The following is a 15,244-nucleotide window of genomic DNA, read 5'->3' as shown; positions in this document are numbered from 1 at the left end:
ATTCAGTACCCAGTCACCTACCTCTGTGCATTGGACCAGGCTTTCCTCCTTTCCTCACAGTTATCTACTCTTCATTTCTGCCTTTCCTATTTCCTCACTTCCTCAAAAACTCAGCTTCCATGCCTTCACCAGTTACTCTGGTCAAAGTCTCAGGGTGACTCTCCTGAGAAGTTACCCCTGATCCCCTAAGTTAAAAGTCCTCCTCAGATCTTTCTAGTCACTTTTGCCTCTGTCATACTGGACCTCCTATTATATTTATCTGTGCACATGTTCCGTCCTCAACGTAGATGGTAAATTCTATGAGGCCAGTTCTACGAGGCCAGGGACTGCCATGTTTTAAACTTTGTGCAGCAAGTATGTGATATCTCATTGTCCCAGAGCCAGGCCAGCCACACTACCTTCTCAGGGTCTAAGAAGTTGCCAGAGGGTTTGGTGGGGAGGGAGTTTCTTCTCTAATGTCATTGGCTGAAGCCTCCATTGGTTGGGTTCCTCTCACTGTTAGGTGACAATAACTAGCATCCCAGTTCCATTTAAGCACTTTACATTGATTAGTTTTTAATGAAGTGATATTTACTTCAAACACATAGCAAGAACAGAAGTACAAGTATTTCCCCTGAACATCTGGGGGCAGAGTTTCCCCATCCCACCTCTGGCTCTGGGGGGAGTCATGGTTTCTCTCTTTTTTTTCCCCCCAGCAGTGTTTCTTTTTTATTTTTTCATTTGATATTTTGCTTTCCCCAGTTACATGTAAAAACAATTTTTAACATTCGTTTTTGAAACTTTGAGTTCCAAATTCTTTCCCTTCCTCCCTCCCCATCCCTGCTCATTGAGAAGGCAAGCAGTTGAATATAGGCTATACATGTGTAGTCGTGCAAAACATTTCCAAAATAGTCATGTTGTGAAAGAAAAAATAGAATCCCCCCCAAAAAAACTCAAGAAAAATAAAGTTAAATAAGTATTCAGTCACCATCAGTTCTTTGTCTGGGATAGGTAATATTTTCACCATAAGTTCTTCAGTGTTGGATCATTGTAACACTGCTGATCACCTTACAGTACTGCTGTTACTCTGCGCACAGTTTTTTGCACCAGCCCATGCAAGTCTTTCCAGGTTTTTCTGAGAGCATCCTGCTCATCGTTTCTCATAGCACAATCACATGCCACCATTTGTTTAGCCATTCCCCAACTGATGGACGTGGAATCACAGTTTCTGTACAGCATCGGTCCCACTGAGTTCACGTCCAAATGTGGTGTGACTGGGATGAAGCCTCATCTCATTGCTGGGCTGGGTCCTGAAGTTCACACTGGAAGGTCATTCATTCCTTGCTCCTCAGTGCACTGATGCTGAGTTGACTGCTAAAGCCATGGACTTGGGACTCCCGGAAGCACACTCTCTTGACCTTTCAAAACTCACCAGGTCAGAATCTCCAGATTAATCTCCATGGAAAACAAAAAAGAACAAGGGCCCTACGTCCTCCTAGTGAGATAGAAGGTCCAAAGCCTCTCCCGTTACAGCATCGTCTCCCTCTGGATGCCATCAGCAAAGGAGTCAGACCAAGGGTGAGCAGCCAAACAGAATGACCTGGGCTCTGGTCACTGGGGTCTTTTGGGAAGCAACCCTAGTTTCTGTTACACAGGAAATTGAAATGGCTTCTAACCACATGGTTAGCTGACTGCAACCAGTTACAGAACATCTACTCACGTGCTCCAAGGTCTCTCTGAGGCACTTCCAGCGTAGCATCATACCTCCCCCAGAGGCTGACACTTCAGCCTCTCTGACATGGGGAATTTGCATAAGCTGAGCTTGCTAATGTACTTTTTGCATGCTCTAGTCCCCATTATACTTGCATCCCCAGTGGCTAGGCTGGGGTGGGGGATCTGCGGCCTTGAGGCCACATGTGGTCTTTCAAAAGGTCACCCTTAAGGATCTAGAAGACCACATGTGGCCTCAAGGCTGCAGGTTCCCCACTCCTGGACCAGCGCAGTGCTGTGCACGTAGTAGGCCCATTAATAAATGTTTGTTGAAGGAAGGCATTTTCCCTGAGATTGAGCAGGAAATTTGACTCTAGTTTCCACCCACTGTTTTTAGTTCTGCTCTCCTGGCCGAGTAGAACAAGTTTCTCTTTCTCCCATAAGCTCCCTGAAATAGCTGAAGACGGGCTCCTCTTCAGTTACCTCCCCTGGTAGTGGCTTCTGCCTGGTTTCCATTCTAGCCACCAGACTGAAACTGCTCTTAGCCCATATCTGGGAGCCCTCCTGCTAGCCTTTGGGCACCATCTCCTCTAGGGCTCAGCTTACATGCTATGATCCACCTCCCTCCGCTGAAGTCAGGGGGCATCTTTGGCCATCTTCTTCCCCACTTCCTACTCTCTGTTTTTTTTTTTTAATAAGCTCCTGAATCTCCTGGAATCTTCTACCACTTTCTCTTGCATTTCAGCCCTGGTGCCAAATTTTAGGAGCATATGGGATGGTGAGGTGTCTGGAAACCACAACAATGGACCATATTTTTAGTGCTGGAAGGAGCCTTTTGGAAGGCATCCCTAAACCACTGAGTTTAACACCCTAGTTTACAGATGAGGAAACTGAGGCAAAGTGAATTGCCTGGAGTCACACTGTCTGAGGTAGGATTTGGACTCAGGTCTTCTGGAAGGATACTTAGCTCATCAATAATGTAGAGTAGGCACTCCCATGGGCCCGGGCTGATGTTCTAGCAATCCCCACTGGAGTCTTTCTAAGTAGTCTTCCCAGATTCCACTCTCCAGTATGCCACCTGTTTGCTTATAACATTAATGGAACTGGAATTTTGGAGATGGAAGAATGAATGAAGTAATGGATGAATGGATAAAGTTTTATTCAGTGCTATGTGCAAAGTATGGTGCTAAATACTGGAGATAAAATTAGAAAAATAAGGCATTTTTTGCTCTTCAAGGAGGAGACATTCTAATGGAAGAGGCCAGAGAGAACATCTCATCCCACCACTTGATTTGACAGACAAAGCCTGGAGAGTGGAAGAGATTTGGTCAAAGTCCCTGAGGGAGTCTAGGGACAGAGCTGGGGCAAGAACCCCAGTTCTCTGGACTCAGACCAATAAGCTTCCCACTGCACCATCTTGACCATTTCTAGAGATACTTTATCCCAGAGAGAATTTCAAAGGCATGTAGCTATATTCTGAACATTGCTGTGCTGACTGGGTCCACTAGAGCCCTGAGAACCTAATACAGAGGGTTTCAGACAAAAAGGGAGTGAGGAGAAAACAGTTGTACTGGCTGGCCAAGGCCATGGTTTTGCAGTATGTTCGATGTTTACCATAGACATTCTCTTGCAGAGGGACTGGTAGCATTCTAGTATTCCATTTGGCCAATGGGGGCATGCCACCCAGGCGTTTTCTCTCTCATCCCCACTGAGGGACAAAGCCCACCACTAGGAATGCCCTCAGCTAGTTGACCTAACTGACCTACTAATGACCTTCTACAAGTGAAAGATGAATCGTGTTAATCAAAGCGTCAAATACAATTTTTTGAAAGGACTTAGTTGTTGTCATGAGGCAGCTAAGTGACTCAGTGGATAGAATACTGGGCTTGGCATCAGGAAGACCTGAGCTCAAATCCAGCCCCAGATGCTTACTAGGTGTGTGACCCTGGACAAGTCAATTAACCTCTGTTTGCCTTAATTCACTGGAGAAGGAAATGGCAAGCCACTCCAGTATCTTTGCCAAGAAAAACCCCACAGACAAGCGTTGGTGTGCTACGGTTCACGGGGTCATGAAGAGCGAGATCTAACTAAATGACTGAACGAGAAGTTGTCGTCATAGAATCCAAGAGAAAGAAATACGAATACCGAACTGCACAGTGTTCTGGACATTCCACTTGCGTGCACTGGTCTGTAATTAATGCTTAGTTAGGCGGTATAGTGATTAGAGTGCTGAACTTGGAGTCAGAACGACTTGAGTTGCAAGCCAGCCCCAGATGCTTACTCTCTGTGTGACCCTGGGCAAGTCACTTTACCTCTCTTTGCCTCAGCTTCCTCATCTATAAAATGGGGATAATAATAGTGCCTACCTCCCTGGTTTGATGTGAAGATAAAATGAGATAATATTTGTAAAGTGGTTTACAAAGCTTAAAGCACCATGCAAACGCTACTGCTATCATTAATATTGATTCATCGTTATTTACGTTAACTTCATTCTTATTTATTATTAATTTTCTTCTTCACACAACAACTATAATAATGCTAATAATAATTGCAGCAACAGTAATAATCCCAGCTGACTCAAAGTTGACTGCATCTCCAGGGAGAGTCGAGCTGGGATCTGGGATGACTCTGTAGGAATACATGGCTCAGGATTTCCAGAGAGAGAGACTGTCAGCCCATTTGTAAGAGTACCTACCCCACAACAGGAAAGGAGCTAAGCACCTTCTGGTGCTCTGGGAGCCATATTGTTTTTTTCTGCTGTTGCCTACCCACTCTTGTGCTATTGAGGGCTTCCCAACTCTCCATGGATGGCACATCTGTTCCATGATCCCATCCTTGTAGTTTTCATAGTCCAACAAAAAGGAGGCAGGGTGATACAGCAGACAGAGTGTTAGTTCTGGAGTCAGAGGGCTGGGGTTCAAGTCTTTTTTTTTTTTTAAGGCAATTGGGGTTAAGTGACTTGCCTAGGGTCACACAGCTAGTAAGTGTCAAATGTTTGGTCTGAGGTTGGATTTGAACTCAGGTCCTGCTGACTTCAGGACCACTGTACCACCTAGCTGCCCCTGGGTTCAAGTCTTATTTCTGATGTGTGACCTTGGACAAAATACTTAACATATCGAGCTCTAGGCAACTCTAAGACCATGGATTGTAGAGAAGGTGCTGACCTGCACTGACAGCTCACCTGGTGATCCCCTATACCAATGAAATTACAGGCTCAGTCCCTATCCCCAGTGTTGCATACTAGAGACCAGCTAGACAGAAGGATGGTTAAGGAGTGCCATGGTGCACAGGGCACTGGAACTGGGGTCAAGTCCAGCCTTATTAGCTGTGTGACCCTGGGCAAGTCATTTAACCTCTGCTTTAGTTTTCTCATCTGTAAAATGGAGATAATAATAGCACCTACCTCTCGGGGTTGTTGCAGGATCAAATGAGATAATAATTGTAAAGTACTTAGCACATGGTAAACCCTGTATAAATGTTAGTTATTATTATTCTTATCTTAGATGAGGAATTTAGAAAAGAAATCACTAATCTGATATGCAAGCATACTATAAAAGCAAAAGGGGACTTCAACAACCCAGACATTTTCTGCTTTTTTTTTTTTGCCAAAAGCAGAATAACTGATAAAACTGTGGTTTTCTTTAATGAAAATTTAATCTTTTAAAAGGTGGAGGATGTGAGAAGTGGTATTGCTATTCTGGGCCTGATACCAACTAAAACGGAAGAACTGATAAGTAGAAATGACAAGGACCTTGTTGGGGGTGGGGAGTGGCCCCTTCATGAAAGAATTCTAGATAAAAAAGAAAGCCAGATATAACTTCCCAGGAAACTTAGATTTTGTGAGAACAGATTTCAAGGGGTTCAGAGAAAGCACAGGGAGGTCATTCTTGCAGGGGAAAGTCCTCTCAAGGGAAAGAGGAAGCTCTTGAAAATGACATTCTAAAGATACAAGTAGAAATGATTCTGATAAGAGGAAAAAGGGGAGTTGGCTAAAAAGACCAGCAGCAACTCATGGAAAACCCATTAACCAACTCAAGATATTAAAAAAGACGTGTTTATAAGAAGGAAGGCAGCTAGGTGGTGCAGCGGATAGGGTGTCAGGCCTGGAGTCAGGAAGACTCATCTTCCCAAGTTCAAATCCAATCTCAGACACTTATTAGCTGGGTGACCCTGGCCAACTCACTTAACTCTGTTTGCCTCAGTTTTCTCTTCTGTAAAATGAGCTGGAGAGGGAAATGGCAAACCACTCTGGTATCTTTGCCAAGAAAACCCCAAATGGGGTCACACAGAGTTGGACAAGAATGAACAACCACAACAACAGAAGAAGGGCACATTACAGCAGAGGAATACAAAAGTGTAGCATGATCCTTTAAGAATAATGTCAGGAATATGGAAGCTGGCAATGAATGCTAAGGACTAAAAAAAAAAGTTAGGTTGGGGAATGAGAAGGATCAAAGAAAGAATATGACTTCTGCTCAGGGTGGATAGCATTATGGTAGGAGACAGCGGTGAGAAGGCTGAACTACTCAGCTCTCATTTTTCCTCTGTTTCCTTTCTGAGGAGAATGATCTTTGGACAGGAAGGATAGAACAAAAATTAGCAGCAATGTAAGTAAGGAAGGAGATAGGCAGGATTCCAGTCACAAGGCCCAGACACATTTTATCGTCGTGTACCGAAAGAAGCAGGTATGATTGTGGAGCTGCTGTGGCTGACCTCTGAGGGATCTTCAGGAATGGGAGAGGCACTCCAGGACTGAAAAGGCAAACGCCTCCCTTTTCTTAACAGGGAAGGAGCTACTGATGAGTAAGCTTGTCCGAATTCTGCCAAAATGCTAGAACACATTAATGAGGTGGCTTGTGAGTACTGTTTGTCCTTTGACCAATGACATCAGGCCAGTGATGTCTTGACTTGCAAGTGAACTGGATTTAGGGCTGTGCAAAGTCATCAGCCTCATTCTCTCCTCCAGAGTTACTGGAGACAGGTGGCTAGACATAGGTCAAGGTGACTGGCAATGTCCCAGTGTGCACTGGGAGACCTTGGCCTTTTTAAGCTAAGGACTTTCCCAGGTCTCAGTTTGTCCGAGGCAACACCCCATTCAGTGATTAAAGGCTAGGTAAGAACTGAAACAAAAGATGGCCAAGTTTGCCTTCCTGAAAGAATCAATCTGGGAGGGAAGACCTTCAGAGTTTCTGGCCAGAACAGAAACCGACTGCTATTTGTATTCACTCTGAGCCATCAAAACCCCAAACCTTGGGAGTGTTAGAAAGAGAAGCAATGATCACCAAAAGCCAACGTGGCTTTATCAAAAACAAATAATGGTAGACTAATTTCATTTTCTTTCTTGAAAAGGTAGAGTGGTAGATTAGCGGAATGCTACAGACACAGTATACTTTGCTTTCAGTAAATCTTTGGACAAAGTCTCTCGTGGAGTGTTAATGAATAAGATGGTGAGAAAGAGGATAGATGATAGGATGGTAGGAGCATTTGGAACTGGTTGGATGGCTATAGCCAGAGTAGTCATTAATGGGTCAATAGAAGGGGGAGGAGTCTACTAGAGATTCCTTTTTCCTGTGCTATTTGCCTTTCTTATCAATGAATTTGTCCAATTAGCCGTGAATTTTTTTTTTTTTTGCTTTTTGATAAGGCAATGGGGTTAAGTGACTTTCCCCAGGGTCACACAGCTAGTAAGTGTCAAGTGTCTGAGATTGGATTTGAACTCAGGTCCTCCTGACTTCAAGGCTGGAGCTCTATCCATTGTGCCACCTAGCTGCCCCAAGTCTGCACATTTTTATTTTTTTATATTATTATTACTATTATTACTTTGGCTAGGTAATGGGGTTAAGTGACTTGCCCAGGGTCACACAGCTAGTAAATGTCAAGTGTCTGAGGCGGATTTGAACTCAGGTCCTCCTGACTCCAGGGCCGGAGCTCTATCCACTGTGCCACCTGGCTGCCTGCTAAATTTTGGAGCCCAGTGAACATGTTGGACAGTAGAGTCTAGACCCAAATGATCTAGATCCAGCTGGATAGAATGATGGGCAGAGGAGAAGATGAAATGTGATGGAGGAAGATGTAAAGTCCACAAATAAAGTTGGGGGAGGAGCCGCTAGGCTATGATTTGTCTGATAAAAACACGGGGGTTTTTAGTGGACTTCCAGCTCAATCTAAGTTAATGGTGTCACATGGCAGCCTAAAAAAAGCTAATGAAAAAAAAAGATGAAAAAAAAAATTCTTTCTTTCAATTAAAAAAAAAAAAGCTAATGACATCCTAGGTTGCATCAGAAAATGCCTGGTACCTAGAACAAAGGAAATAATAATTTTATTCTTCTCTCTCATCACCAGGCCACATCTTGGGGTACTGTATTCAGTCCCTGGAGTATTTTAGGAAAGATGGAGACAAGACAGAGAACATCCAAAAGAGGGCCGCCATGACGGTGAGAGAACATGCCATGCTAAAGTAAATCAGTTTGGGGTAGCGAGGTGGCACAGTGGATAAAATACTGGCCCTGGAGTCAGGAGAACCTGAGTTCAAATCCAGCCTCAGACACATAGCACTTACTAGCTGTGTGTGACTCGGGGCAAGTCACTTAACCCCAATTGCCTCACGAAAAAAAAAATTGAAAATTCAACTCAGTTGAAGGAATTAGGGATGTGAGTCTTGGAGGTATTTTCTAGCTTTAGTACTTCGAAGGATTGTCAAGAGGAAAAAGGTTCAGCTTGGCCCCAAAGGCAGAGAAATAGGAGCAGTGGGTGGAGGTTGTGAAGAAGCACGAATTGGCTTAATGTAAGGACAGAGTTGGTCACAACTAGCCAGTCAGCTAGCTCCATTTAGTACCTACTATGTGCCCTGACCATAGATTAGAACCCACCCCAAAGTGGAAGGAGGAGTAGTGACTTCTTTATTGCAAGTATCTAGGATTCTTGCATGTATGGGTGGATCAGATGACCTCTAAGATAACTTTCACCTGGTTTTTGGCTGAGTTCAAATCCAGTCTTAGACATTTACTAGCTCAGTGACCCTGGGCAAGTCATGTAACCTCTGTTTGTCTTAAGTTTCTTCATCTGTAAAATGGGGATAAGAACAGTACCTACCCACCAGGGTTGTTGTGGGGGTCAAATGAAATAATAATGGTAAAGTAGTAGTAGCATGTAGTAAACCCTATATGAATGTCTATTATTATTATTATCACTATTTGGTGAGGAATTTGGAAAAGAGATCACAAATCTATGATGCAAGCATGCTGTAGCAGCAAAGGGGGACTTCAACAACCCAGACATCTTCTGCTTTACTTTTTTTTTTTACCCAAAGCAGAATAACGGATAAATTTGAGATGTTCTTTAATGACCATTTAATCCTTTAAAAGGTGGAAGCAGTGACAAGTGGTATTGCTCTTCTGATGCTGACCAGAATGGAAGAACTGATAAGCTTGCCTCTTCCCCTGCCCCAACCTGGCCAGAACCTTTCTTTCTAATCTTACTACACTTTACCCCCCTTCATGCACTCTATGGTTCAGCCAAACTGGCCTTTTTACTGTGCCACACACACAGTTCTTCATCTCCCCTCGGTGCCCTTTCACTGGTGGCCCCTGTGGCTGGAATGGCCTGCTCTCATCTATTCCTCTTAGAAACCCTTATTTCTTTCAAAACTCATCTCAGGGGCTACCTTCTTCATTAAACCTTTTCTTCATTCCCCAGCAGCTAGTACCATTCTCAAACCCCATTACATTACCTCACATTTCTTCTATGTTTATACTTCTAAGTTAATGTCATCTTCCCTGAAAGAATGTAAATTCCTTGAATGGGCTGGGACGGTTTAATTTTTTATTTTATATCCACGGTGCCTGGCACATAGTAGGTTCTTTAAAAATGCTCATTGATAGATTAGAATTTGTATCCTCTATAAAAATAGGGATTAGGGTTGTTGATTATCTAACTTCAGGGGTCATGTGAGAAAAATATTTTATAAACTGCGAAGAGCTACAGAAATGTATTTCGGGGAGAGGTACATTGCCATGAAAGGCCGGTAACACACAAGGGAAGCAATCTTCAAAGCCTTCCCAGACTGCCTTGAGTCTACCCTACTCCCAGGACTATGGTTAGCTTGTCTCCTTTGCCATGCTGTCCACTTAACTAAATCCTACCCATCCGTCAACAAGCATTTGTTAACAGCTTTCTCCAGAATGGCAGGGGCCACGTATCCTTGCAATAGGCTACATATATGGTAATGTTTCATTGACCAGTTAAGCCAGGCAGTTAACAAATCAACAGGATTTATGAAGCACTTATGTGCCACGCACTGTGCTAAACCATGGTACTACAAATCCAAGCAAAAAGATAGTCTCTGCCCTTAAGGAGCTTACGTTCTAACAGGGGAAGACAACATGAAAAAGATTGCTGAAAAGCAGGAGAGGAGAAAATGCCAAAGCAGGAGCATGGTGGAGAGGTCTGCAGAGTCAAAAGCAGAGCCAAAAGAGGAGTGAGAGGGTGAGCATGGCAAGCTTGGGCACTTGCTCCAAAATGAAGCTTCCCAGAGGAATGCACAACTTTGAGAAGGGGGCTTCAGGAATGGAGAGACCTTTTGGGGGGGAGAGTCTAAAAATAATTGCTTTCTTGTTCCTCAGACTGTTCTGCTGCCTAGCCTTTGTGAATAGCTGCCTTCATTTCACTAGCTAAGTGTCCTTTTCTTTTTATAATAGACTTCTGACTGTCTGAGACATATGTGGCTCAGACTTAGACCAAATTTAACTGATTTTCTGGAGGGTTAACTCACGGGCTAATTCTATGCATGGCCAGTCATATACATATGCATGTGTACATATATATAATTTTTAATCTCAGCCACAAGTTAATCTTGGCTCAGCTTGACTATGAGTTCCCTTGGGAGGTGCTCCTGGGATTAGTGCTGGCTTATATATTCAAGTGGGAAAGGTTTTCTCCTCTCAAGCAAGTCCTCCTCCAATGCTTCAATGTGGCATAGAGATGACTCTGGATTGTCAAAGGCTTGGTGGAGCGCAAAGTCTGGACAAGAACATGCAGCTAGTTAAGTGTAGGGAGACTCATTATTAGAAATTTGGCCTTAGTAACACCCAGACTGCTAAAATCACAGGTTCTAAAACTAAAGTATATATTGATTAGAGAAATGCAAATTAAAACAACTCTGAGGTACCACCTCATACCTATCAGATTGGCTAATACGATAAAACAGGTAAACGATAAATGTTGGAGATATGGGAAAACTGGAACATGAATGCATCGTTGGTGGAGTTGTGAACTGATCCAACCATTCTAGAGAGCAATTTGGAACTATGCCCAAACGGCTATAACACTGTGCATACCTTTTGATCCAGCAATATCACTACAAGGTCTGTATCTGAAAGAGATAATAAGAAAGGGAAAGGGATCCACATGTACAAAAATATTTATGGCAGCTCTTTTTGTGATGTCAAAGAATAGTAAATTGAGAGAATGCCCATCAACTGGAGAATGGCTGAACAAGTTGTGTTATGTGAATGGAATGGAATACATTGTTCTATTGTTCTATAAGAGCAAATAGAACAATATTGTTCTATAAGAAATGGTGAGCAGGTGGATTTCAGAAAAACCTGAAAAGACTTGCATGAACTGATGCTGAGTAAAGTGAGCAGAAACAGGAGAACATTGTACACAGTAACAGCAACATTATATGATGACCAGCTTTGACAGACTTAGCTCTTCTCAGCAACACAATGATCCAAGACAGTTCCAAAAGACTCATGGTGGAAAATGCTATATCCACATCGAGGAAGAACTACTGAGTCTGAATGTAGATTGAAGCATACTATTTTCTCTTCTTTGTTTTTCTTTCTAGAAACATGTTTAATATGATTGTACCTGTATAGCCTATATCAGATTGCATGTTGTCTTGGGGAGGGGAGAGGGGAGGGAGAAAAAAATTTGGAACTCAAAACCTTATAAAAGTGAATGTTGAAAAACTATCTTTACATGTAATTGGGGGAGTAGTTAAATACTATTAAGTGGGGAAAAAGTAAAAAAAAAATTAATTACATGACAATTAATAAAATTAATTTAAAAAATTAAAAAAACCTAAAGTATAAGAAATGTTTCAGTTAAAGATAGTTCTTTCCGCCAAGCTTGGATTTTCAATTAAAGACAAAACTTTCCATCAGTGATGGGTATAAATAGCAGAATGGGATAACAAAGTTGAAAGCTGGACCCCGGCTGACTTTTCCTTAGAGAAGCCTCCCTCTGGAAATTGGCCTAATTAAAGTCCAACCTTAGATTGACCTAGACCCTGCCTCCCCTAGAGAATCAGAGCAGTTGTCCCTGGTCAGCCTGGCTGATGACTCAAGGTCAGCTGACACTCACTTAATCAACTTATCGAGGGTCTCCCTTGGGCCTACTTACAAGGATTAGGTCTCTAGTAAAGGTTGAAGTCCATAAAATGAGCAGTTGCTGGGTGTGATGGCATATGCCTGTAATTCTTGCTACTGGGAAGGCTGTGGCTGGGAGCTGACCTTGGATGTTCTGAGCTGTGCAAGTTAACCTGATCGGGCCTGAATTGGCCCAGGGCAGAAATGGAACTGATGGTCAACTCTCCTGTGACTACCAATAGTGCTGGGTCTGTGAGCGGCTGCTACACTTCCAGCCTGGCTTAGATAGGGAGATTCAGTCTGAAAATAAATAAATATGATGATAATGATGATGATGAATGGTCTAGATGGGGTGGGCAGAGCTTCACTCCAGAAATCCTGATTCATCAAAGTTAAGGGGCTCCTTATAAGCCTGGAAGGAATTAAACAACATCCTAAACCACAGTACAGAGTAAACGGAAGCTCTTACTTCCCCGAGAAGTGGTACAAGCTGCAACAAAACTTCCAGATGACCAGCACTACTTGGGAAGCCAGGACATCTCTGCAACAGCCATAACCTTTGCCAGGTATGTGCTCTATCTGACATTCAAAGCCCTTTATAACCCAGTCCTCTCCTGCCTTTCCACTTTTCTTCTACCCTACTCCCTACTACGTACTCTTCAATCCAGGGACGATGGCTTCCTGGCTGTTCCAAGAACAAGAACATCTCTTGGCTCGTGGCATTTTCTGGCTCCTGTGCCTGGAACACTCCCCTTCCTCTGACTACTGATCTCTCCGGCTTCCTTTAAGGCTCAACTAAAATCCCACCTTCTACAGGAAGCTTTCCCCAAACTCTCTTAAAATCCAAACGATAAAATGTCTTTTGCTATTCAGTGTCACCTGTGTTCTGTAACTAGATCCGAAGGTCCACAAAAACGGAGAAGCACGGCACAGTGAAAAGAACAAGACTGGGAAATGGAAATATCGGTTCTCGTCCTTGTTCCAACACCAGTTTGATTTGGGCCCCCTCAGTTTCCCCATCTGTCAAATAAGGAGATTGGACCGAACATCTTCTAGGCCCGGATTCTTAACTTTTTTGTGTCAGCTCCTTGGGTGATCTGGGGAAGCCTGTGGACCCTTCTCAGAACGGTGTTTTTAAATAACTGAAGGAAACACTAAGTTTCCGTTAGAGGTCAGTGAAAACAAAGATGTCACACTTCCCCCTAACCCATCCAAACTCATGGACCCCCAGAAATCTATCCAGGGACTCCTTGGGGATCTGTGGACCAAGCTTAAGTCCTCTCTGAGCTCTCTTCCGGCACTGGCACTGTTTTGCCTGAGATTTCTTTTAGCACTGACGCTGTGTCTTAAAATCCTTCCTGCTCTGCCATTTCACGTGTTCCCCTTTCCCCGCAGCCCCCGTAGTTCAGGCCAGCAAAGGCCTGGGAAGAAAAACGGTCTTCAGTAAAACTGTGTTGATGGAGCAGATGTAGCCATCTGGGAAGTGAAGCTGCCACCTAGTGGCAGGGGAGTGACCAGCAGCCTGTGTGCAGCAGACCAAAATTCTGACACGTGCTGGGGACAGGGAACACATGGAATCTTTACTCCAAAAGTGCTTTTATTTAGCTGAAAGTAGTCCTGCAGAAACTTTGATATCAGGCTTAGGTACAAAGGAGGATTTCAAAAAGGAAGCAGCACAGGGCAAAGAACATACACCCCTGCGCCCCACCCTCGGAACAAAAAGAGGCTGAAGAACAGCCATGAAGGGGCAACTCTGCAGGGAGGATCCCCAAGGAGGCTGTGCCCATCTATCCGTCTGTCTCTGGCCTCTCTCAGAGACCACAGCTTGGGGACAGCAAACCCTATCGCCGGTAGCGGTAACGCTTAAAGTGGAACCAGAGCTGGAAGATGCCATTGGCAAACTGACAGCGGAAGCCATGTCGATGCGAATACTCCCACTCCCGGTTGACAATCTTGAAGGCAATGTCCTCGTAGGGGGGTCCGGCGTGGAAGCGCAGGATAGCAAAGTCCTTGTTGTCCTGGCATGCCTCCAGGAAGTACTCCGGTGTGGAACGCTTGTCTATCAGGTCTGGGTAAAAGATGTTAAACTTGTAGCCTTGCACGATCTTCGGTGGGGGGTTGTCAAAGTCGTAGTGGGTCTGATTGTACTTGTTCCATTCAAAGCCGGTGTGGACACGGTTGAAGAAGCGAGGCTTTCGAGGCCGGTATTTGTCCGCCCACAGATATGCCTTGCCTGTGAGGGGCATTTCCACACTGAACTGGGCCTCGTCTGCCCCCATGCCCTCCTTGGCCCGACGGAAGAAGATGTCTTCTGCACTCTCACTGGCATCTCCTATGGCAAACAGAGGGAAGGCAAAGGATTATGGGGCTTGTTCAAAGCCTGCAAGCATGTTTTAAACTGGGCAAGGGAAAGCTAGGCTTTGTCTCTCTGCCCCCACACCTCTTACCTAATTACCAGGACACCCCTAACTATTTATATCCCTTTCTGCTGGCAGTATGTATGTCTTTGACTAATCAACAAACCTCCCAAGCTTCTATTAAATTTTTCATAAAATCTTAATTTATTCTTGCCCCCTGTGTGGTCTGAAGGGTGCTGACTAGTGCCACCATCCAGAGAATGCACAGGCTAATGCTACAAGTTACAATCTTCCTATAATATACTGTCAGCTGGCACAGAACTCCAATCGTTGTTGAGTCGTTTCCATCACATCTGACTCTGACGCCTTTTGGGATTTTCTTGGCAAAGATACTGGCGCGGTTTGCCATTTCCTTCTCCAGCTCATTTTACAGATGAGGAAACCGAGGCAAACAGGGTGAAGTGACTTGCCCAGGGTCACACAGCTAGCGAGACTGAACTGAGGAAGATGAGTCTTCCTGACTCCAGCCCTGGGCCCTCTCTATCCACTGTGACACCTAGAGGCCCACAAAACACCACAGTAATGCTTAATAAGAAACTGCCTAACACAATTGAGAGAAGAGGACAAAGGAGAGGAGAGAGGGAGAGAAAAAAAGAGAGGGAGATAGGACAGGAAAGGAGAGGATCCCACCAAGTTCAGAGGGGTGTCATGGAATGAAAAGTTTGGGACATGCTGCTACAAGTTACCACTGGATTTAGCATTCACCAACTCTGTGGGCAACTCTGAGGATAGGTGTTATACAGGGGAAGGAGGCTAGCACTGGGAGAA

General features: G+C 44.1%; 1 protein-coding gene across 1 annotated transcript in view; it reads right to left on the bottom strand.

The window, feature by feature from the left end:
• Positions 1 to 548: 548 nt before the first annotated feature.
• CACTIN (cactin, spliceosome C complex subunit) overlaps positions 549 to 15,244 on the bottom strand; it is a 30,498-nt gene continuing 15,802 nt past the window's right edge. The window contains exon 10 of the mRNA XM_020969334.2: positions 549 to 14,391. Within this exon, the coding sequence (XP_020824993.1) occupies positions 13,901 to 14,391 (491 nt within the window). The 3' untranslated portion in view covers positions 549 to 13,900. The remainder of the gene's footprint in view (positions 14,392 to 15,244) is intronic.

Source organism: Phascolarctos cinereus, unplaced genomic scaffold, assembly GCF_003287225.1.
Source record: "Phascolarctos cinereus isolate Bilbo 61053 unplaced genomic scaffold, phaCin_HiC Scaffold_4;HRSCAF=312, whole genome shotgun sequence".
NCBI lineage: Eukaryota > Metazoa > Chordata > Mammalia > Diprotodontia > Phascolarctidae > Phascolarctos > Phascolarctos cinereus.
Note: the sequence above shows the minus strand (reverse complement) of the source record. Positions and strands in the feature narration are given on the sequence as shown.